Here is a 24,627-nt window from a genome sequence, read left to right on the forward strand (position 1 = left end):
TGGATTTCTATTTCATACTTGCTCACTCCTCATATTTTTGAACATTCAGATCGTTTCCAAGAAAATAATACTTGTTGATAAACAAGCTTTGCATCTGGCCTTAAAATTTTTTTAATCACTGGAATACCTACAAAATTGCAGTCTGCAGTACGCATGTGGTTTCTAGAGGTACTAGTGCATTGAATGACAAATATGTTAGAAAATGTAGAGATTTGTTACATATTTTTAATGTTCTTATCTTTTGGAATATTTAGATTTGTTTAAAAATCCCAAATCTTCCTTGTTCATGAGATATTTTTGAGAGATTGAGGCTGTCTAACAGTTTACTGTTAATCTATATTAACATAGACTAGGAATTCAATATAAAATGTCACCAGTAAAACCTGTTCATTGCAGGTGAACTTTCTCCATGTGCGTTACTGAATGGAGGTTGCCATGACCTGTGCCTTTTAACTCCTAATGGAAGAGTGAACTGTTCCTGCAGGGGGGATCGAATATTGCTGAATGACAACAGATGTGTGAGTAAGTAAAGATAATTGAAATGTGATATAACTGCTCAAAATGGCACACATGGACCTTGAAATTTTTTGAGTATATTTATGAAGTTGTACTATTAGAGGCCTGGTTGTCTTATCTCTCCCTTCTAAAAAGAACTCAGTTTACCATTCTACCTATAGCACCATGTGATAGGTAATGATAACCCAAACAGTGACAAATGTTGTGTCCCCCTGATTCTGGGCTGGAAGATGTTGGATTAGCTAGAGAAATACCTGCAAGCAATGATCATCTGAAAACTTGTGTTTATGACTTTGAGGTTTCAGTCAATAGCGAAATTAATTAAAGCTGAAATAAAGCAGTGTATAGGCAGTAGCTTAGTAGCTTTGTAGTAAACCTATTCACAGTCCATCAGACTATGTAAATGAGAAAGAATGGCTCACACAGTTTATTTGTAATCATTTCCAAACTGTTAATTAAAAATGTAATGTTGCAGCCTTGCATGATGTTTATATCTCCCAAAGGCATTACAATCTTTAATTAGTACCATTACAGTAAATACTTACTAACAGCTAAGTTTCCAAAACTGTTTCCACTATAAATAAGGGTTCAAGTATTCCAATACTGCCATGAAAAATTAGCCAGCAACATAAAAAGGGTTAATTTCTCTTTAATATTAAGACTATTCATGAGTAAGAAAGATTGGAGAGAAGCATCTTGGAAAATTGGAAATTGATGAACTCACTCTTAGGATGTGTCAATTTTTGACATTTTTTTTCTCCTCATCTGTATCCTCATCTCATATATTTCATCTTAGAAAATCAATAGGACTGGATATATCTACGTTATAAAAATTAGTATCATAAGCTGTCAGTATTTTTCATTTTTAGTCTTCTTTTGGTCTTTATATACCAAGAAGATGTTCTCTTTTGCCTGTTCTTTATTTTAATATGAGCACTTTGTCATCGTTTTCTTTACTTTGAAAACTACTGCACCTAATGCAAGAACATATACGTATTTTCTCACTTTGCAAATTGGTACCAGAACCCAAAAGGGCATCTCTTAGCAAAAGAAGTAAAAGACTTTTATTTAAGAATGTGCCAAAGAAAACAAGGGAATGATGTAATTGTTCAGAAGACAGCAAATTTCAATAATTCGTGCCACAAATTCCCACATTTCTTCATCACCTAACACTTCCCTGAATTGCTCACGCAATTGCTTAAACTCTCTCTTTCAGTTTGCCTTTGTGGTTTCAGCTATAATGGCCTGGATCTGATGCTATCTGTAAGCCTGGAGTTTTAGCCATGCATTAGAATCACTCATGTTTCTTTCACAGGTCACTACAGGCCAGTAGTAAACCAATGCCTTTAGTCAGAACAGCAAGGCTTATTTGTATACAACGGATGCCTGTCATTGCTGAAAAATAGATTAGATACATCTGTCCCTACTAAGCCACCTGCTTCTCACTGTTCATGAGAGGGAATGAATCAGACAGAAAACTATAGTTTTAAACAAGCATAGTTGTATTCACATAGAACTGTAGACTGATATTGCATTCCTCAGAGCTGACATACCTTTACAGAAGTACCTTGTATCCGCTGTGCATTCATATTGAAATCCTGTGCTCCAGCAGAGAGATGGAAAAGTAACTCTTGGCTTCTTTTTGTCAAGTCCATCTTTAGGAAATGAGGATGTTTCTGGCATATCTGTGTCGACCTCTGAATTAGTTCACCCAGAGCAGTTTATGAATGTTAATGGCAGCATTACAGGGGTGAAGGACCATTTACTAACACCTACCCGAGGGCAAAGGAGGGAAAAGCCATTTGTTGTCATAACTCTTGACAGAAAGATTAGGCAATTCCATTTTACACAACGTTGCTAGCCTTATTAAAACCCATAACAGAAATAAGAATAGCAAATATAATTAGATGAAGCAATTACCTTGTAAGAGAATTGAGGATAGCTGAACCACATTTTTTGTTTCTAGAAAGAGGAAGAAAGTACTCAATACTATTTCTTCAAATGAACATACCTAAGCAAGAATTGTGCTCATACAATGTTTGTTTTTTCATGATAAACCATATTTATCATGAATAATTTTCATTTTTTCCTTAAAGGCACAACGATTATAAAAGCAAAATATGGTATTTGCCATCATAACAATTAGCTTTCACTGGAAATGAGAAATTAAACAGGATATGTTTAAAATAGACAAAATAAGTTAGGAATTCTAATGGACTCTCAGTAAACGGATGAATTTTGTTCAGTTCATGATCTAAGGTGATTGTGTGCAGTAATGTCAGCACTCTTCTTAAAGACAGTAATTCTTTAAAGTTAATGATATTTTTAGATTCTTAATTCCTTGTTGCTTCCTCTAAAATGGCATTCTACCTTCGCTACTGACCAGTGAAGTTTAGACTGCACCAAGAAAAATAAAATTACCTTTAGAGAGGGGTGCTATCATTTAAAGAGTTAAATTATAAGTCTTTAATAGGTGGATAAGATAGATATCCTAGTAAAATGAGTTAAATTCTAGGATAATAAAGAATAAAACACTGGAAACTTTAAACAGTATTTGTGGCTGTTTAATTAATTATTCCTGAAATAAATCCTAAAAACTGATTGTAAAATTAAGTTGTGTTACCTGCATTAGTAGAAATAAATGAATTCTAATTACCTCCAACATAATTAATATGACTGACTTTCACTGTACAGTTTTTCAACAAGCAATGGAATGAGTACATGCAAGCAAATAGCATGTAATACAACCAAAACATTGCATCCCAAAAGTTTGCTAGTAAATCTATTATTTAAGAATAAAAATAAGTCTGTTTTCCCCAAGAGAGGTCTTTCTAAGACAAGGGTAACATACTGGCACTCCAGGGATGAAACCTAACTGTAGAAAAGCTCACAAGTTGGGCAAACCACATAAAAACTCAGGCTTTTAATTTCTTATAAAAATCCTGACATTTAGAAGTGGGACAATATGGCAGTAGTCCACTGGAGCCCATAAGCATCTGGTGCACATGCTTTCCAGTTTATCATTGTCCTCCACCAGTACATCCTACAGATTCCCATGCATTTCAAGGAGTAGGTACTGATCACGTGTGGCAGGAAGAGAGGGTCTGCTCCCTGGTACTTCTCACCATGGATAGAGCAAGAGGCTGATGAAAGTAATTTCAGCAATTCCAGTACTTCTGATTGATAGAAACTGCTACAGAGATTTCTTCAGCAGGTAGTTGGGGAGGAAGACCAGTTGGAGGTGAGATTTGTAATGAATAAATTCAAGCATTCAAAGATAAGAACTCTATATACTGGAAATTTTCAGTGTATTGAAGAATACCTGAGATTTCAATAAGAAAATACAAAAACACTCTCAGTATGTACAGAACTTATTTAACTGGCTCTTTTTAAAAATTTATTTTTAACATACACTGTTAAGCAAAATTCATAAATATAGTCTCCCAGATTTAAACCCCTCCTTCTCTCCATGCATGTATAGTCACCAAATAATTAACAAAATACACAAACAGGCATAAAAGAAAAATAAAGTCAGGCAATTCCCAAAAATTTGCAAAGGGAGGTTGAAGACAGCACAATAAAAAGTGTCCGTCTTAATTTTTTTTGTAAAGAAATGCCATAAACCACTGTCCTTTATTAATTTTATATTTAGATAAATTTTAGTTTATTTTTATAATTAAGATTAAGGGAAACAGTTGTCATGACATCAAAAATGTTTGTTATTGTATGAAACGTTGGCTTTTTTCCTTTCAGCTAAAAATTCTTCCTGCAATATTTATTCAGAGTTTGAGTGTGGAAATGGAGAATGTATTGATTACCAGCTCACCTGTGATGGCATTCCTCATTGTAAGGATAAATCTGATGAAAAACTGCTCTACTGTGGTGAGTTTCCAATGTATGACTTACTCATTTCAGAATGTAATTCTTTTTATAGCTTTTGGTGTGATTGTCTCCATTTGGTTTATGTGTATGATTTCCTTAATGCCTCTCATTAACATGGAGATCTAAGGCAAATTATTTGGCTTTGTTCTTATTCAAATGGGGTACCATATTTCCTACCCAAAACACATGATATTCATTGAAGAATTTCCTCATGGTTTTCCATGCATGAAGTATAAATTTAAATACAGCAGGAGCCTGTCTTTTGAGCTGCTTCATTATTCATCATTAGCAAAAAGTTTTAGGCTCACATTCCTAAAAATATGTCAGAAATATCAGTTATTGGGTAGATATTGCAGGTTTACTTCTGCAGCAAAAGTCCCCCATCAGTCAATAGCATGTTGTTGTGTTGATATCAAAGTCTTTTTCATTCTATTTTTGCCTCCAGGATTGTCCCAGAGCTAGTGTCCTTAGGTACAAAGGCTGATTGCTTTAGCCATGGTCCCCATTAAGTATGGAATTCCACCATCTGTGCCTCTGTAGGTGACACCAAGTGGTAGTCAACCTTTCCTTCTCCCTTCGAAGTAGAGACTGGCTTTTGGACCCTAGTAAGCAACTGTTATTTGCCTTCGCCGCAACAATATTTTTCCTGAAAGTTTGTGTCTATGCAATCATTAATAGTTATTATAGAATTGATCCAGATTATTTCTAAATTAGTCTGATTTATTTTTGTGCTGTAATACAATAGTACCGGTATTATATGCTCTGCAAAATTTAGGAATCTATATCTGGAATTGCTATATTTGGCTTCTATTTTTCTCCTTTGTTTTCTTATATTAGAGAAAGTTAAAACAAGAGGAGGATGGATTTTGGGAAATTTATGTCACACTTTTACATTGCAGAATAAACACCCTTGGTTAAAATGACAGTCAAATGTAATTTGTCCATAATTTATATGTAACTGAAATCTTAGGGAATTTACCTCAAATGACATGTTTGCTTGAATCAACAGCTATATCCTGTACACCATGAAAATATTAAAGCATATAAAAATGTAATAATAATCAACTTACAAATTCATATTATTATGAATTGGCTTGAGAATATATTTCACATTATTTTTATCTTCTTAGAAGGCAGGTAATATTTGTGTGAGAAGGGGTTAGCAAACTTTTTCTATAAAAGGTCAGCTTGTATTATAGGTTTTGTGGGCCATATATACTCCTGTCACATATTCTATTTTTTTAACAATCCTTTAAAAATGTAAAAATCATTCTTAGCTTCATAGCCATATAGAAACAGGCTGATAGGCTGCATTTGGCCTGCGGGCTATAGTTTGACACTTTCAGGTATAGATTCCAGAGTTTAGAATCACACTTGAGGTTAAATCTTTGTTCCCAAACATACTAGTGTGTGACTAGCATGAACAAGGGTACTGACTTCTCTATGTTTTAGTTTCTCACTACCAAGCAAATCTAGATGGGGTGATGGTTGGGAGCATTAAATAAACAAATGTACATTTACATATGCTCAATGTAGAGCCTGGCACAAAATTACTTTTCAGTAAATGGCAGCTATTATTATTGTGAGTGGTACCTTCTGCCCCAAATCAGAAAATGTCAGGAGACTCTCATTAAGGTAAATAGAATTCAGAGGCAATTATTATTCTGCTTAGAAAATTTGGATAGACATTTTAAGATGATTTCTAAGAGAAATTTATGGATAAGTAGGTGACTCTTGGATTCACTGATTCAGGGATACATGTTTTGACACTTTTTTCCTTGTTTTAAAATCTTTGTGGGGTACAAAGGAGAGAGGGGATAGGTGTTAGTGTGTCTTTATTGCGTTGGAGGTAGAGATTCTTTTCTTCAGGTTTGAATATGTGATACATGTTTATTTCTATGCTAGCTTACAGAAATGCCAGAAACAATAATGTGAGTATAGTTTGACGAGGTCTCCGAGTATGAATCACTGAGGTTAAAACAGTCAGAAAGGCTTTTTACCGCATGAACTACTTGATAATGCACAGATATTCTAACCCAGAACTTGGATGCCACACGGCACTTGTTTTATAGACCCACAATCCAGTTATTGTGAATGAGGTATCATCTGTGATCTTCTTTTTGTAAAAATAGTTCTATAAGCCCTCCAAGTATGTGTTTTTCTTTTCTGTGTAAGAAAACAGAAGCTGTCGAAGAGGTTTCAAGCCCTGCTACAATCGTCGTTGTGTTCCTCACAGCAAGTTATGTGATGGTGGAAACGACTGTGGAGACAACTCTGATGAATTAGACTGTAAAGGTAAACACATATTGTATCAGCCTCGGAATATTATCATGCTAAGTGTTTCCTAAACTCTTCCAAAGTGTGTTCCTGAGAGCACTATGGTTTCCCCCTTTTGATACATAACAACAGTTAGCATCTATGGACCATACTTTGGTAAATGCTATTGGAGGGGAGTTACTAGAGTCAACTGAAAATTATGACTATATTTTCTGTTTCTATTTCTTTCTTTGCTCACTTCAAAATTCTTTCTCACCTTTTCAGTTCAACCACCCTATTTATGGGACATTTCTACCAGAATGTATAATACTGAATCTACTGCTCCAAAATGTCCCCCTTCATTCCTTAATTCTCTCTCCTAACCATGCTCTCATCATTTTCCTACTTATTGGACAGGAAACCTTGGTACTATCCTTGGTTCCTCCTTCCACCATGTTTTATCACCCACATGTCCAATCATCAACAAATCTTCCAATTCTTTGAGATAGATTCCCCTTCAATCTACTTTGAGCCTGGGTTAACAAAGTAGCCCTTTTATTGGTCTCCCTGTTTCTACTCTTTGCAGTAAATCTGAATTTTTAGTCGTGCTAAAACAATTTAACATTTTACCATAGTAACGACTGTGACACATCAGCAACCAGACTACCTGGGATAGAACCCCAGCCCCACCACTAACTGCATGACTTTAGATAAAGTACTTAACCAACCCGTGGCTCAGTTTCCCAAGCTTTAAGAAAAAGAGACAATAGTTAAATAAGTATATCAGTATTAGAATAGAACTTGGCATATAGTAAATGCTATGTAAACATTTACTTTTTTATCACTTCCCAGATAAAGCATCCCAATGTTTGCAGAATAAGTGACAAGTTTTTAGTCTGACATTTAAGGTCTCCTAAAACCTGGATCCAACAGATCTTTCCAAACCAATTTACCTTTAAAAATCTTTCCATCCATTGAAATACTTTATTGGGTAAAATTCATTAAAGACTGAGACAAAAAATTTGTGAGTTCTGTGTGTGCCCTCAAGTAGTGCAAACTCTAAGTGAAAGATAGTCATTTAAACAGGTGAAGATGAATATAAAGTGCTATGATTGCACTATTAAGAACACAGTTTTGTTTTGTTTTTTTGGGCTTGGAAGTATCCTGAAAGGTTTCATAGACGAGATTAAATTTAAGCTGAGTCTTAAAGTATAAATAAGGTAGAATGATCAAAATAGAAGAGAATTCCAAGTAGAAGGACCAATAATGAAAACTGCAAGTAATTTGATATGGTTAGAGCCAGATTGCATATTGGGGAGTGGTGAAAAAAATGAGGCAAGTTAGAAGAAAGAATCAGGAAATGAAGATTTTTTTTTGGTGCCATGTTAAAGAACATGACCTTTATCCTGCAGTCACCAGAAAGTTTAAAAAAGGGGAAAAAAACCCTATGATTTTAGAATGAAAACTCTAATACTGAGATCAGAAGGACAAAACAGTAGCATGTTACAGCAGCCAAAACTAAAAATAAAGAGGAGAGAGACAGATATAACAGCATTTTAAAAGGTAGCATAACAAGTCTTTTGCAGTAATAAACATGGAGGAAGCATGGGAATAGAGGAGATACATGTGTGTGTGTGTGTGTGTGTGTGTGTGTGTGTTGTATGCTTTTAAAATTTTGTTTTCATTAATTTTTAAATTTATTTTTGTGTGCCTTTTGTTTGTGTTAGATGGGGATAAGATAATAAGAATAGTCCACATTCTGAGGTTGGAGCACCTGTAGACATTCAGATGGAACTGTTTGAAAGGTATATAGGTAAATATAGATCTGGAGCTCAGGTAGTAGGTTTAGGTCAGAAGTATTGATTTTGGACTTCTTAAAGAGAGAGAGCTCAAAGGATGTATGGTGTAATAGTTGTTTTAAGGGAGTGCATCAGAATGACCTGTTAAAAATGAAAGATACTAATATAAAAAGGAAAAGTCCCACAGGACTAATAAAAAGAGCTTCACAAGAAATTATTTTTTCAAGAAAGGAGGATAAGTTTGCATTACAGAGAAGGCAAGAGGGCATGCATAGACTGGAGTGTCCACTGTAATTGGCAAATAGAAGACAATCTCTTGCTTGCCTTCAAGAGAGTCAGTTCAGTGCAATGGCAAGGAAAAGCCAGATCACATTGGATTGAAACAGAATATGAATGGTGCAAGAGTAAAGACAGTGAATACAGATTATTTTTAAAAAAGGTTAATGGTAAAGAAAAGATGTGTGAAGTACAGTTGTAACGAGAAGGCTATAAAAAGTTGAGGAAGTGGGTAGAATGTGTACAAATTATTTTGTAGCTGATAAAGGACTGAGAAGTTACTCTGCTGACTTAGACTATATATGACCTTGGCCAAACACTTGAGTAGCTTACTATCTAAGCTGACACTGTAGTGTCAAGTACATTTGAAAATTAAGTCAACTATTGTTTCATATTATTTATAAAATATTAAAATATTAAAAATGATAAAATGTAGTAAGATACGGGAGTAAGTAGAGGGAAATGGATAAGCATTTGGAAGAAAGGAGGAAAGGAAACTAGAAGGAGACCAGAAAATGGGTATGTTCTATTAGTTATTTATAAGCAGGAAAGGAGAATATAATGAAAACTTTAAGCTAGGATAAAAATAAAAATATCAAGCTAGAATGTGAAGGAACTGAGTAATAAATACAGAAAGTAGATTTTAAAACAAAATTCATAAAAAGAGCTACAGAAATGTAATCAGTTACTGTGGATTTTCTTGGAAAACGTTTTTTTTGAAAAGCAGTAAGTAAATTAGTGTGTTTGGGTTTATGAAATATAGTACCTAGTACATGATATGTGTTTATTAAACTCTTATGTGGCTGGTTGAAGCCATAAGTCTTCCAAAAGTGTAGATAGGTTTCATTCTGCCTACTGATATCAATATCAGCAGCTGAATAACAATAAAATAACTCAAAATGTTATTTCCCCTTTTTTAAATCTAAGCTCTCGATTTCTGTGTTATAACCGTCTCAGCCATATACTTGGGGACAGAACTACTCTGAGAATCAAGTTTCTGTCAAAACTTTTCTTTTGTGATAATAATAGTAAAGAGATCATGACAATTGGATATCTTAAGAAACAACAACAAAATCTTATGCCTTGAATTTCTTCCTATCTAATGTAGTACATTTGAAACTGCAAATGCTCAAGCACACGCTATATTACATACTAAAAATTAATAAATTTGAGTAAACGGACTAGCTTCCTTAGGATAAACAAATGGGTAGCTTTTTAGATGAAAGGTTACTTATTACACTTGCATCTTTTAGATTTGATTTTTCTCTCATATTAAGATTGTTCACATGGTATCCTTGTAGGGCACATTTCATGCTATAGAGGAAGGACTTACTTGGGTCCTTTTTCCATAAGCCAGTTTCTTATAAAGCATTAATTCAGATTTGTGTCCGTCAAACACATGGACACTTACAGCACTTAAAAGATAATGAAGGAAAAGGAACATGAACAGGCTCAGGAAGAATGAAAAATGAATGATTTCTCCAAGCCTTTTCTTCCAGTCACTCCTTCTTTGTTTCTGTAGTCAGTGCAACATAGGGATGCAGTGCTTTGTTGTATGTATATATGCACACACACACAAACCATATGTTATTGTTGAATGTAAATAAAGTAAAATATAACACAATTTAAACAGTACAATAAAAATGTCAATAAATACAGAGAGATTTTGATAGGCTGTGGAGAGAGGCTATGGTGGAATCATCCGTAAATTATTTGAGGTACTATTACAGTTTTGTTTGTTTAATTTAGATGTTAATAGTAATTAACATTACTCTTTTTTAATGCCACAAGTCAAAGAATCTATTTACAGAGTGGAAATGGATATTGCAAGGAATTATTTTTGGTTTCCTATCCTTTGGAAGCAAAGCAAAACCCCAAATCCTCATCAATCTTTTATTACTGCCCCTTTGTAGCAGTTCCTTTCATGACTGAGAGCTTTAGACATCAGGCTAGCTGGTGAGGATCTAAGGAGTTGTTCAGAAAGTTTATCATTCTGTATTCCTCTTCTGGTTGTGTCAGAGTTTGAGTGAATAGATTTGTAGAGAGTGCATAATGTCCCTCCTTCGCTCCCTGTTGAGATGAATATACTCCCTTTGAGAAGTACATGAACTTCCTTGGGCCATCTGAACACCTTTAGATGGACTGGAGAGCTAAGTACTTCTGAGATGACCTAGAGGAGAGGGAACTGGTGAGTTTTTCTTTTTTTTTTTTTTCCCAAATTCATAGCAAAACTTTGAAGATTCCACAAACAACAAGCTAAAGGAAAAGAATAAGCGTGCCTGCAGAGGAAATCATCATTCCTTCCAGGTTCGCATATCCTTAGAGCCTAAGCAGTGAATTCAATAAAAGATGTGGTTTGAAAGTAAACAGAAGAGATATGACAGCACATTTCATGTATTTTTTTCCTTGTCACTTTCCCTTTGCTACAGGCTGGGTAGGAGAGTTGGAAAAGAAAACGTTGAGTTAGGTTATTTACAAGGAACATCCTAAGAACTAGGGAAAGACTAATCGATTTTATACCTTTCCTACCTGATTAAATATTTTAACTGATATGGAGAAAATAAGGTGGATTAAATAGGAAAATTAAGAAACTATATGAGGGAAAGAATGGTTTTACTTTCTCTCTTGCTGGTACTTTTGAGCTACCATCCCTGTCAGATCTTCCTTTGTTGTATCTCGTTGCTATTCCTGGTGTGGCTGTGGTATATTTCCACTCACATTTTGTAGGTGTACTTTTTCCTTTGTACTATCTGGAGGGAAGAGTCTAGTATTTCCCACTCAGGTTACCTTTATTTGGACTACATTATTTTCTGTTCTCTTTTTTCTAGGACTTTTAGCCTGAAGAAAAGTTGTCAGAAGGCTTTCATATTCACTTGACAAATTAGAGATCCCATAACCTTTCTCCCTCAAGACCCACCCTGAGGGTGAAACACATTTCAATACTTGACTGACCAAAGCAACATAAGAAAGGAACATGATTGAGGGACTAGAGAGGTAGAGGTTTTGGCAGAAGAAGCATTTGCTTACTTATGAAGTGACATTGTCACTATTCCCATGGATTTCTCCTGTTCCAGGACTTTCTTTCCTTGTCTACAAATGCTGGAGACGTTAATCCCCACAACCACCTTGATCCTGCTGCTTATGGAATTGTGCAACCACTTGACATGTCCAATTCCATTGCCACTTATCACCCTATTTAACCCTCTAGTGGTTCCCAAACTCTGTATCAAGTCATGGAATCTATAGAGATAGGATTAGAAGTAAAGGGACAATCGGTTCCTATTTGCACATCTCACCCACTCTAATAGGCCCTCCTCACCAAGATTCAGTAGCCTTATTTTTGTTCTCCTGACCCCCTACCTCATTTTTTCCCTTGCCTTTCTCTTAAATACTATTTCCTAACCACTCTTCTCAACTTTAAAGTTATAGTTTCTTTTCGTCTGGTTAGAGTTCCTCTGTTTCTTTGTTATTCCTAGAATTCCATCCAAGACCGTTTTCTACTTGCTCCACATTTCCACTCTTCTTATAAGCCATTCTTTACACTTACTTCCACCTGAGCCCCCAGCACCATTTTTGAAACTCCATTACTGTGAAATCCCTGAATCTCCAGTCGTCTTAACAGTCTGACATGCCATCTCCATGTTCATGTAGTCATAATTTGCCTCTTCACTTTATCTGCCACCAATACCCACCCAGATGGACTCCCTGCAATGTACACAGAAGATTCTCTATGGAAGTTTGGAGGTAGATGGAGATGGTGGAATGGGTTGTGATTGCCCCCTTTGCTTCAGAATTAGGATTTCTGGTATCCCAAACTCTAACTGCAAGTATTAGATAATGCACATCAAGTAGCTTAGAGATAAATCTTTGTAGACTTGTCTAGGAATATTACCACTATCTAGAATATTGTTTCACAGAGAAATGAATTCTGTCTTCTAAATAATAGAATTATGAGGAATCTTTTGGAACACAACCTCTTAATAGGAGACTGCTGATAGACAGCAAAGTCAGAAACAAAATGTATATGCTTGTCATGATTATTTTCTGTTATATATTCCATTTATCGTTTCCACTGAAAAATATTGAATGTGAAATGTAATAGAAAAGAATATGGAAGAGATTTTGCTTTATTTAGGAGTAAAAGAAAAATACCTACTTTTTTCCTGTTTGGAACAGTGTATTTATCTCTACTTATAATGGCATTATCTGTTTCAAATGATGTTATTTTTAATGAAGAAAACAGTGAAGCAATTATAATTACAAATTATAAATAAAACATTTATTCAAATCATCATTTAAACACAAATAAGGATACAATTGCAAGATACAATTAAATATAATAAGAGCAGTGCATTATGAAATACAAATGACATACACACCCTTGAATAAAATTTGCATATTTTAAGATAGCATTTTAACCATTTCCAATTGATATAATTTATATTTATAATTAAATAGGCTCTTTAAAATATCAACCCTAGTAAAAGTGGCATAATCATAGAGCCCTTCAGGTTGTACATTAACATAATCAACCTGTGGAAATTTGAATTTGGAATAAAAATCTCACCTAAGTTAATCTAACACAAAACAAGCCATGCACCTGTTCACAACATATTGCTGAAAACCATTATATGGTAATGAACGTGTAAGCAAAGTAAAAAGGAATGTATGATGAAGAATAAGCTATTCTGTACAAAGAATATGTAATGATGGTAGCATATCAAAACTGATTTTCATCTAAGCATAGCAGGGATTTGTAAATCCTTTCCAACAACAGAGACAAGTCATACCACATTTGTATGTTTCTTGGCATGAGGAATCCATATTTCCTATACCAAATGTTAGTAATACGGCCATGTGAAAGGGGATAACTTAGCATGATGACTTTCTAGCAGTGCTGAACTATTCCCTCTTTGAGTAAATAAAGCAAATACTCTGGTTTCTCCGTCTCAATCTCTGACTCTGTCTGTGTGTCATTTTATCATAGCAGTGAATGTTTCACTTCTTAGCAAACAGATCAGGATTTCTCTGTATGCACTCAATCAGGCATTTGCTTAGTGTCATACCTTGTATTTTGAAGTTGGAAGGAGAGAGAAGTTTCAGCAGCATTTAATTTTTTTGTTGTTGTTGGTTTAGCGCTGATATGGTATGATAGGGAAAACAAGGCACGGTCCCTGCTTACAATTTAATGGGGGGAGAGATACATAAACAGGACACTGCAATGCAGTATTATAAGTACTACAATGTAGGGAAGAACAGCATGACAGGGGAAGGCGTATGAGGCATCTAACCCAAGCTTGTTGTTGGGGGTTATGTGTCAAGTTTGACTGCCCAGAGTTAAAAAGGCAAAACCAAACAAAATTGTAAGAATTAAAGTACTCAAAATGTTAAGCAGGGAGCCATTTTCTATCTCGTCTATCCATTTGTTTATTTACCTGTTTTTCTAGTTTCAACCTGTGCCACTGTTGAGTTCCGCTGTGCAGATGGGACGTGCATTCCAAGATCAGCACGATGCAACCAGAACCTAGATTGTGCAGATGCTTCAGATGAAAAGAACTGCAGTAAGATATTCCATTACATTTTGTTTCTTCATGCCTGTGTACCTTTGGCATTACATTGAACAGTGTCTAACTCTTCACTGAACCTTGTCCAGAATTGATATGTAATTAACCCTTGTTGTGTAGGATAATTGCATATTTACTTCTTCAAATGAGGTTAACTTTTCTTGTTTCTATTACCTACATAGAAGGCTTATAATCTTTGCAGATGAGGTGTTTTTCATTTTTCTGTTGACCTCCTTATAGATAATACGGACTGTACATATTTCTATAAACTTGGAGTGAAAACCACAGGATTCATAAGATGTAATTCTACCTCACTGTGTGTTCTGCCAACCTGGATATGCGATGGGTCTAATGATTGTGGAGACTATTCAGATGAATTAAAATGCCCAGGTAATTCTAGAAGACAAAACAGTCTTTGCCTTGAAGATTTAGGGGCTGGATGTATAGCATAAACTTATTAATTTTCATTCTTGATACTCAATGGCTCAGATTAAAACAAATATTGTAGACTAAATTAAAAATAATCACCCTGTGCTAGACATGCCACTTTATATTTTTTAATGACTTATGGAATGATACTTGAGAAATCTGTTCTATGTTTGGATCAATTTCTTTTTTCATGTTCAGTTCCTCATTAATCCTTTTAAATTTGGTGATTACGTCTTAAAATGTGTAATCTATAAAGTTTTCACAGAAGTAGTATATACTGAGAGAAAACTATCTATAGACTAAAGGGAGGGAGACTATGTTTCTCACCACTGGCTTTACTCCTGTTATTATACAGCTTGTATTGTCAAGTTAGGCTATTTGATGCAGCTTACACAATCTTTTGGCATACTAGTATGGGTAACATAATAGTTATCATTACTGGATCAATGTCAGACTGGTATATTTATATATATTAGCCATCGTTACCTACACAAGCACTGAAAAGTGTCATCTTCATTCTTAGGAGAATGCCTTCCATGAGAAGGTCATGAACCTATTTCTTTCTAACTATTTAAGGAAACAAATTTTAGAAATATATAATAATACCAGAAAGAAAGATGTTAAATTACTATAACTGAAAGTAGATATGCTTGTAGTATACCATTACATGTGTTCTCATACGGCTGTTTCCTTCTCCTGACCCTGCTGCTACAATCACTTTTTTCCATGCTTAGTAGATGTGTAATAAGTTTTTGAAACATTTTAAGAAATTATATTTGTAGGTATTCCACACACAAGTGTATACAATACACACACACACACACACACACGATCTACTCTAAAGAATTGCTATTCTTAATGGTGCATAATCAATCAATTAACTGGGAAATAGCAGATTCCTTTTTTTCTTTTCCCCACTGCTCATCAGTGTGTGACACTCTGTGATGTTCCTTTTGGGTTTGAAAAGACTCGCTGTATCCTAGGAGGAACTGGATAACTTCTCTGGAGGCACTGGCTCACTGCACATCTACATCTTTTCTTTTTTTTTTAAAATTTATCCTTCATTATATAAAACATTAAATATAGAAAATTGCTTTAGACTCTTGGAAACTGGGTGTTTAGATTCTTATTCCAATGTTTCTTCTGCAACAATTCTTTATCTCATTATGGCTATAGTTAATTTTTTAAATTATTTTGAAGGCAGTATAACTAGGTATCTATTAAGCTTGTAAATATGTATTTTTAACTTTATTTGTAGTCTTTATATATTTCTAGGATTAATAAGTGATTTTGAAAGCTAACTTTCAACATTAATAGAGAATAGTGATTATATTGGGGAAGTAGGAAAGGGGCATTAATATACACTTATGAAACAGGTGGGCAGACAAACAGGAAGCCAGTAAAAGGTTAGTCTAAATATCTTAGGTTATATCTAGGCAATATCCTAAGAAAAAATAAGACATCCAGCACAATCAAGACTTTTTGTGTTAATGATGAATCCCTTCAAAAAGTAATTTTCATCTTTAATTAGATCTACAAAGTTGGCATTAAAAAAATAGAATGGAGGTAATTTTTGTTACCTTAAAATAGTCATAATGTATCACTATGGTGTGATGCCATGTGTACTCTAAGATTTATTTCCTGATTGGCTGTGAGCCAGTCACAATCTATGTAAACCTGAAGGTGCAAGGGGATGAATGACATCCAATAAAGAGAAAAATCTAGTATTTTCTATGTGCTCTTGGAGGTTATGATAATAACAATACTCCACATCTGAAAAATATATAATTTACAAAATAATTTTATATACAGATACTTTTTATTCTCATGATATTTTTGTTAGGTATGACAATTTTAGAGATTCTACTGCAACTTGTTTTTCTTCCTTCCTTAAAATAGAGAATACATATATAAATCTTGTCAAAACATATGTACCCACTAAGTATGGAACACCAAGTTTACACTTTCTCAGCAAAAATCTACTAATGATTTTATAATGTAATTTATTTTTCATAAGTATGGAATTAAGAATATTTTCCACCTAAAACGATTCTTTAGCCTTTGTACTCATTTTATAGTCATCTATAAAATGTTTTATTTTATTTTTGTTAACTCCACATTATTTGGATTTAACAAGCTTTTCCATTAATATCCTCTTTTTGATCCAGGATCCAATCCTAGATTGGATTTGGTTATCATATCTCCCTGATTTCCTTTGGTCTATGCCAGTTTTTTAGCTTTTCCTTGGTTTTCATGGCCTGGACATTCTTTAATGTCCTCAGCTCAGCTCTTTTTATTTAAGTTTTCTTGTTATTTACCTCTTCCAGTTCAAGGAGTATTACTGTTTTGATATCTACCTATATTGCATAAGTCTAAGATTAATTTAATTTATTTGACATTAAATTCTATATTTTATCACAGTTCAAAACAAACACAGATGTGAAGAAAATTATTTTGGTTGTCCTAGTGGAAGATGCATTTTGAATACCTGGGTATGTGATGGTCAGAAAGATTGTGAGGATGGACTTGATGAATTCCACTGTGGTGAGACATTATATCTTGTTTTACTTTTATAAACTGTATTATTATTTATATACTGATATTCTCTTACATAGAGATTTTACACAAAATATTGCTAATTGATTTTAACATCAATTTTTATTTTGATTAAATATCACAAAATGGTAAAAATTAAAATAAAACAGAAGAACTTATAATGGAGAATAACAATCTCCCATACAGCCTTTTCTTTTAACCTTTTCTATTTTTGTTAGTGGTTACCTCCATTAATCTAAATGATATATTTATACCTTCATTTCCTGACTTATTAAGTTTAGATGCTAATGTATTTACCTTCTACTGTGAAAAATAAGGATTTAGCTCACACAACTCATTATAGTCTCCCTACCTCTTATTGACTATTATTATCCTAAATGTTTCTATTAATTACATGTATAGATTTAAATAGTATAGTTAAACTTGCATTTCTTCAAACTGTCGTCTATCACTATCCACATCCTAATTTCTGTGTGTGTACATTTCATTTCACTTGGCAAGGTAAGAAAGCATTTAAAATTTTTATTTTTATAAAATTTATGGATTTTATGATTTTCAGGCCAAAAAAATTCCTAAAAAAGCATAAAAAGCATATATTCACTCTTCATTTAACACAAATAGCAAACACTGTGATGAATAGACAGAGTAGGAAAAAAGATTAAAAATGGATTGTCTAAGAAATGCCAAAGTCCCATAAAAGTAAATGTCATCATGAAATATGAAGGTGCATTTTGTTTGATTAAGATGCCATATATCTCTACATTACAGCCAGATTCTGAACAAGATTAACAGAGAACTTTACAAATAGTTTATGTAGAGTCATACTTCCTGGAACAGAAGCCATTATATGGTTGTATCTTCTTTAATTTTATTTTTTCTGGGCTTCAGTTTTTCTAAATGTCTCTCTTTTCACAGGTCATGTTAGTAAATATTTGAAATAAAAATGCAAAGTTTTTAAATAGTTTATACGATAAAAATCAAATTTTTATAGTCATTTACATTTTGAACATATTAATTTGGTAGGATTTTATTCTTGGGTGTTTCCTGGTGATAAATGGACTAAGAGTGGAGGAGAGCAATCACAAACTTTGAAAATAAATGGAATACACAATTATAAATGCATAACTTGGTAATAAAATACCAGCCACCATGCCAATGAATATGGATGTTATTAGTCAGATTTAAGTGTTCCCAAGGGAGAGAAAGGAAAACATCAAAGTGTTAAGTATGTATAGGTACAAAACTGATGGCTTGTCATCAAGCTAAAACCCCCTGAGTCACGTCACCTTTAAAAACAAATGTATATGGTGGTGAGTTCACCATATTTATGACCTTGCCTAGGATGTAATTTTTTTCTCCAACTGTTCAAAAATAGATTAAAAATTAGGAAAAGGGCTTCCCTGGTGGCGCAGTGGTTGAGAGTCCACCTGCCGATGCAGGGGACACGGGTTCGTGCCCCGGTCCGGGAAAATCCCACGTGCCGTGGAGCAGCTGGGCCCGTGAGCCGTGGCCGCTGAGCCTGCGCGGCCGGAGCCTGTGCTCCGCAACGGGAGAGGCCACAACAGTGAAAGACCTGTGTACCGCAAAAAAAAAAAAAAAAAAAAAAATTAGGAAAAAATGACTAGACCACACTTGGAATATTTATTTTATATCTGTACCCTACATGTTAGAAAAAGACAGTAATGTACTTAGGGAGAGTGACCAGCACATTGACTAGCTCAAAGTCAAGCCCTGTGAGATTATGTTGAAGGAACAATGTTGTATAACCTGGATAACTCAGAGGGAATATGCAAGCCGTGGTCAAAATTTTATAGCACTGTTATAGAGAAGAGGACTCTGGCTTGTTTTATTTGGGATGGCTGGTTTTAGCAAAGTCTAAAGAACTTTCTCATGTTGGATCTTTCCTAAGAATGTCTCAAAGGATTTATTTTTTCTTTTGCACCTAAAACAAACATTCTTATGGGTTTTTTTGCTTGTTTTTTGTTTTTTTTTTAGGTTCCTCTTGTTCTTGGAACCAATTTGCATGTTCTGCACAAAAATGTATATCTAAACACTGGATTTGTGATGGAGAGGCTGATTGTGGAGATGGATTAGATGAAAGTGATAGCATTTGTGGTGAGTTTTTTCTTTTGTGTTCTTATTCAGTTTTTAGGAGTATGATACATATGCTCTGTTGTTTTAGAGTATACAGAAAACTTTGTCTTCTACTTTGTTAAACTTATATGTATATACATTTCGATGTAACTGTTTTTATTATTTTTATGACAACTTATCAGTCTACAATTTTTCATATATACATTTACTATTAGAGTTTTAGGGTTTTTTGCTGAGTATCGACACAATGAATGTATTTGCAAATTGTATTTCTAGTCTTCAGTGACTTCTTTAGAATGGATCTCAATGATTGGGATTACTTGGATCAAATGACTGAAAATTTTCTCATTGCTCTTGATAAGTATTGCTAAGTCACCATCCAAATTTACTATGCAGGTTTATACTGCCATAAGCCACACATGGTGTGTGTTTGTGTATTATAGTAATTACGCTTATTTAATTGTTTTAAATGGAAATTAAGGAAGCAGGCTAATGTATATGATTTTAAAATGTACTTAAACATTCAGCTTTATAGGATTAGAGGTAGAGTGCCAAATGTCTATGTTTACTATACGTCAACTACATTGGCTAAAAACCAACGTGATTGCTTTTAATTAATCACAGACATTTAACAAATAATTTAAATTTAATTATTAAATGAATTTTTTAAGAGGTAGAAGAAGGAAGCAACCTAATCTCCATATATTTGTTATGGTTGGCCAGGCATTCTACTAAATTATTTACATGTCTATCTGTCTATCTTTCTGATCAGTTTCCATATGTATGTTTGTACCTATAGCTATATATTCTTTGTTCATTATATCAACCCTATTTCATAACTACTATCATTCTCATTTAAGAGAGAAAAGAACCTGAGTCATAGAATAAGGCTCATTTATGGAGTTAAGTGTACTTAACACATTTTTTAAATTTTCAGGAGTTGTGGCCTGCTATTTAGGTCACTATCATGGAAAAAGGACTATAAGATTTATAATGTTCACACTAAAATGAAGTTCTCTGTATGTATCATAAAATTGGAGATATCCTCAGAAAGTAGGCAATTTATTTTCCTGTATTAAGCCACCTAAAATCTACTTTTTATTTACACAGCTGAAACAATTTAGTTATACAACAGATAAAGATAAATGTAGAAAGATTACTATCGAAAACCTCTGAAAGGAAAAAAAAATCATTAATTAATTAGATGACTGGCCAGTCTGTTTTAATTACTTTGTTTCTCTTTGCTATTAAATACTTCTTTTTAAAAAATTTTTTATTGGAGTGTAGTTGATTTACAATGTTGTGTTAGTTTCAGGTGTACAGCAAAGTGAATCAATTATATATATACATATATCCACTCTTTTTCTTTTTTTTTTTAGATTCTTTTCCCTTATAGGCCATTACAGAGTATTGAGTAGAGTTCCCTGTTTAATTTTAACAAAAAGACTACCAATTTACAGCAGGTTGAACATGTTTCTGGTCTCTAAAATTATCTTGCTTTTGACCCTTTGTTTAATTCTACACTAAATGGCTCCCCTGACACCTCTATCCTTCTTAAGTGGACACAGTATAATAGAAGTGGTAAAGACTCTAAAGTCATACAGAGTTGAATTCTCCCGCGTCTGCATTTTCCAGCTGTGTGATCATGGGATGGTCCATTTTATCCCTTATTCCTCAAATTCTTTACCTATTAAATGGTTACATCTACCTTATGTAATTATCATGATCAGCTGACATGGCCAATGTGTACTATATAAATGAATTTATTCCCATTCTCTTTTGTTGTGTTTCTCCTGCTCCCTCCCTTATTTTTTAGAGTGGTATTGTCATGTCAAAGTCTATCAATGTCCTGATAAGGTTTTTTTTTTTTTTTTGCGGTACGCGGCCCTCTCACTGTTGTGGCCTCTCCCGTTGCGGAGCACAGGCTCAGCGGCCATGGCTCACGGGCCCAGCTGCTCCGCGGCATGTGGGATCTTCCCGGACCGGGGCACGAACCCGTGTCCCCTGCATTGGCAGGAGGACTCTCAACCACTGCACCACCAGGGAAGTCCCTGATAAGTTTTTTAAAGGATTTAATGGTAATGAACATATTTACTTGCCATCAAAACACCCAGTCTGTTTAATATAATCACAGGCTGCAATTTATATGCTACCAAGCTGTTGTTACATAAAAATTACTGCTTTAGACCAAGCATCAGTCAATGAATTGGACTTAATATTTTAGGATTGGAAAGGAACTTTATAAATAATTTATCTCAGTGGTTTTCAACCTTTAGTGTACAAAAAATCCTATTCAGAAGTTTGTTAAAAATGTAGATTCTTAATCCCCATCTCCAAATATTCTGATATAGACATATTCTTTCTTCATAAGCACATAGTGGTTCTGACTTGGGATTTGAGGATTCACTTATAAAAATCATAGTCTAGTTCACCTGTGTCATGTGATAGATGAAGAAAGAAAAACTCACAGAGGTTAATAAATTTGCCTGAAGTCACTCAGTGAATCAGTGATGACAGAACTAGGAACAGAATTCAGGTTTCTGAAATACTTACTAAATTGGATAGTAATTCTCACCAATCAAATATTATATCTAAGTAGGTACCCAAGATGGATCTGGTAGAATTCCTTCAGCTTGTCTTCCTTCTCCGTTGGGATTCATGTCCCTGAGAAAGGCAATGTGTCTCCAGATGACAGTGGTAATTATGGAAGGAAGCCATGAGTTTTTTCCTTGGCTCATTTTCTTTTAAATTGACAATGATGTTTTGGTATGCTCTTAACACAGAATCTGTTGAAACACTTTAAAGGGAGCCAGAAAATTAGCTGCAAAGAGCTTTATACCATTTTATAGTTTTAGGTATCTTAGTAATTATCTAGTCATAACCCTCATTTTAGAGTGAAACTCAGACACTAGTCTTCTGCAAGGTCATACAAAGTTAAATTTCTCAACAGTAAAATCAATGCTATATCTATTATGCCTCCCTTGGGAATAAACTGGAGTGATAATAAGAAAGTAGACAAGGGGTGCTAAATGTATCGAAACTTCCGTAGCAGAAAAAATGCAATTTTTTGCATCTCCAGCTAAATAATAAAAATATTATGGAAATTAAAGCACTAACTGAGAGTCTAATAGTGAAAGTGACACTCTATGTTCTTATGACAAGCTTAAAAAATAGATAAGGAGGAATAATGTAAAAATAACTTGTAGGAAGAGAATTTTATTATAGAAAGTACTAAAGACAATAGGTAGCAAGTAAATTCATTTTTAAATTAAAGCAACATTTGTTTAATAGATTTTCTTTATAATTTCTTCCAGTAATAGATATCATATTAAACTCATTCTATTAGCACTGATACTCAACAAATAAGCAAATCTGAATTACCTGGGGGACTTTTCAATATTCACTTGCCATTCTGTCCTCCCAATTAAAGTATATGTAGGAAGAGACATGTTTATGTTGAAAAAGATCACCAGGAGGTTCCACTTTGTCACCCTGCTGTACTCCCATATTGATAACATGGCATTAAAATACATGTTCTTCTCATAAAAACTCTGTGGCTGAAAAGTAAGATGATAATTGGTAATCCAATTAAAGTAGCTTTAAAGGTTTGGAAACAACTATCCATCAATCTAGGCAGTCATATTTTCTTCTTGGAGATACTAACATTTTTTTAATAATTCTTACAACTTGATTTTTAACATCTATTCTATGGGTAGCATTTGGTCACAAGAAAGTGAAATTAAAGGGAAGTTAAATTTGGGGGCATGTTACTGATTTACTCAACAAATATTTTATATACATAACAAATAAACCATTCAACATGTATAACTGTACTTGGGGCTTGGGAAATACCAGGAGAATGAATCATTTTCTAATTTTACTCGATTACCCTATGCCCATATAAAGAAAAACAAGGAGAAACCACCCATGACCCTTTGAATTTACAGTCAACAAGCATTTCTTTTTTTTTCCTGTATACATTTGAAAACAACATCATGCAACTGAAGGAACATTGAATTGATAGAGCGAAGAAAAGGTAGATTCTGTTTATTAAGTGTGTAAAAGCAAAGGGAACATGCATACATTTATACTTTTCAACAACACAAGGTGGGGAGGAACAGTAATGATATTACTGGTTAAGAGAAGATACTTAGGAATCAAAAAGGTTTTGGACTCCCAGTTCAACATGTGGCTCCCTCTGCAATTTGTGACTTCCTGCAAGCTTTCCAACATCTCAGAGCCTCAGTTTCCTTTTCTGTGAAATGAGACTAATAATAGTTCTACCATTTGGGGCGATTGTGAGGACTAAATTAGTTAATGTGTTAAGTGCTTAGCAAAGATTAAGCAATAAAAATGCTGTTATTATCCTTATAGGTTCAGTCCTTTTGAAATTTTATCTCAGTTTATTCACAATGAGATTTCTATGTTTTGCTACATTTTACAGGGAGAACATACTCATTATTTTCTGCCACGTAGCTTTAAGAAATATAGTACTTGCTACTGAGAAGGAATGAATTCTGAGAGGAAACTGTCCATAGGGGATGGATAATATGTGATGATTCCAAATAACTACAGTTTTTTCCTTGTCAGTGGCATTCTTCTGCTTCCCTTCTTGTCTATAGGAAATGAAATTATAGATCTTTCTCAGCGGACCTGCTGTGTGTGATCTTAATGGCATTTTTTTTGGTGGGTTTCAGGTGCCATCACCTGTGCGCCTGACATGTTCAGCTGCCAGGGCTCCCATGCCTGTGTGCCCCGACACTGGCTGTGTGATGGTGAAAGGGACTGTCCAAATGGAAGCGATGAGCTCTCCACAGCAGGCTGTGGTATGAACACTCATGGGGCTGTCTATGAAAGAAAGCTGCTGCAGCATCCTCAGACAGTTGCTTTTGTAGTACTCACCATGTCACCTTTGCTCTCACTTTCCCAATCCCTGGACTCATACGTAGTATCAGAATTAATCAGGTGGGATGTCGTCATCACAGAGTTCAGCAACCCCTCTAACCACTGTTCAGAGTGTTTCCAACATGAACAGAGGGATTACCCATTTTAAAACTGGTTTTGATGCACAAAGATTTTTCACTTCATTCCTGAGATAATTTAACTACGCTGTGTATGTGTGTGTGGTGGGTTTGTTACTTCCTTTTTAGCATCTTCCTCCACCCTCCCACCCCACACTCCCCTTGAAGGCTTTTAGATTGTCTATTACAGATACTCTGTAAATGCCTGCTGTGATCCTAAATAACTACTGATAA

At 34.4% G+C, this 24,627-nt stretch overlaps 1 protein-coding gene across 1 annotated transcript in view; it reads left to right on the forward strand.

Annotated features, from left to right (window-relative positions):
* Positions 1-24,627, forward strand: part of LRP1B (LDL receptor related protein 1B) — a gene marked incomplete at its 3' end in the record, with an annotated part of 1,802,496 nt that overhangs the window by 1,512,441 nt on the left and 265,428 nt on the right. The window contains exons 45-52 of the mRNA XM_082657914.1: positions 397-522; positions 4,270-4,398; positions 6,574-6,693; positions 14,177-14,290; positions 14,534-14,683; positions 17,144-17,266; positions 19,274-19,393; positions 24,070-24,198. Coding sequence (XP_082514040.1) covers positions 397-522; positions 4,270-4,398; positions 6,574-6,693; positions 14,177-14,290; positions 14,534-14,683; positions 17,144-17,266; positions 19,274-19,393; positions 24,070-24,198 — 1,011 coding nt within the window. The remainder of the gene's footprint in view (positions 1-396; positions 523-4,269; positions 4,399-6,573; positions 6,694-14,176; positions 14,291-14,533; positions 14,684-17,143; positions 17,267-19,273; positions 19,394-24,069; positions 24,199-24,627) is intronic.

This window comes from Grampus griseus, assembly GCF_964374135.1.
Source record: "Grampus griseus genome assembly, chromosome: 7".
In the NCBI taxonomy this organism is placed as follows: domain Eukaryota; kingdom Metazoa; phylum Chordata; class Mammalia; order Artiodactyla; family Delphinidae; genus Grampus; species Grampus griseus.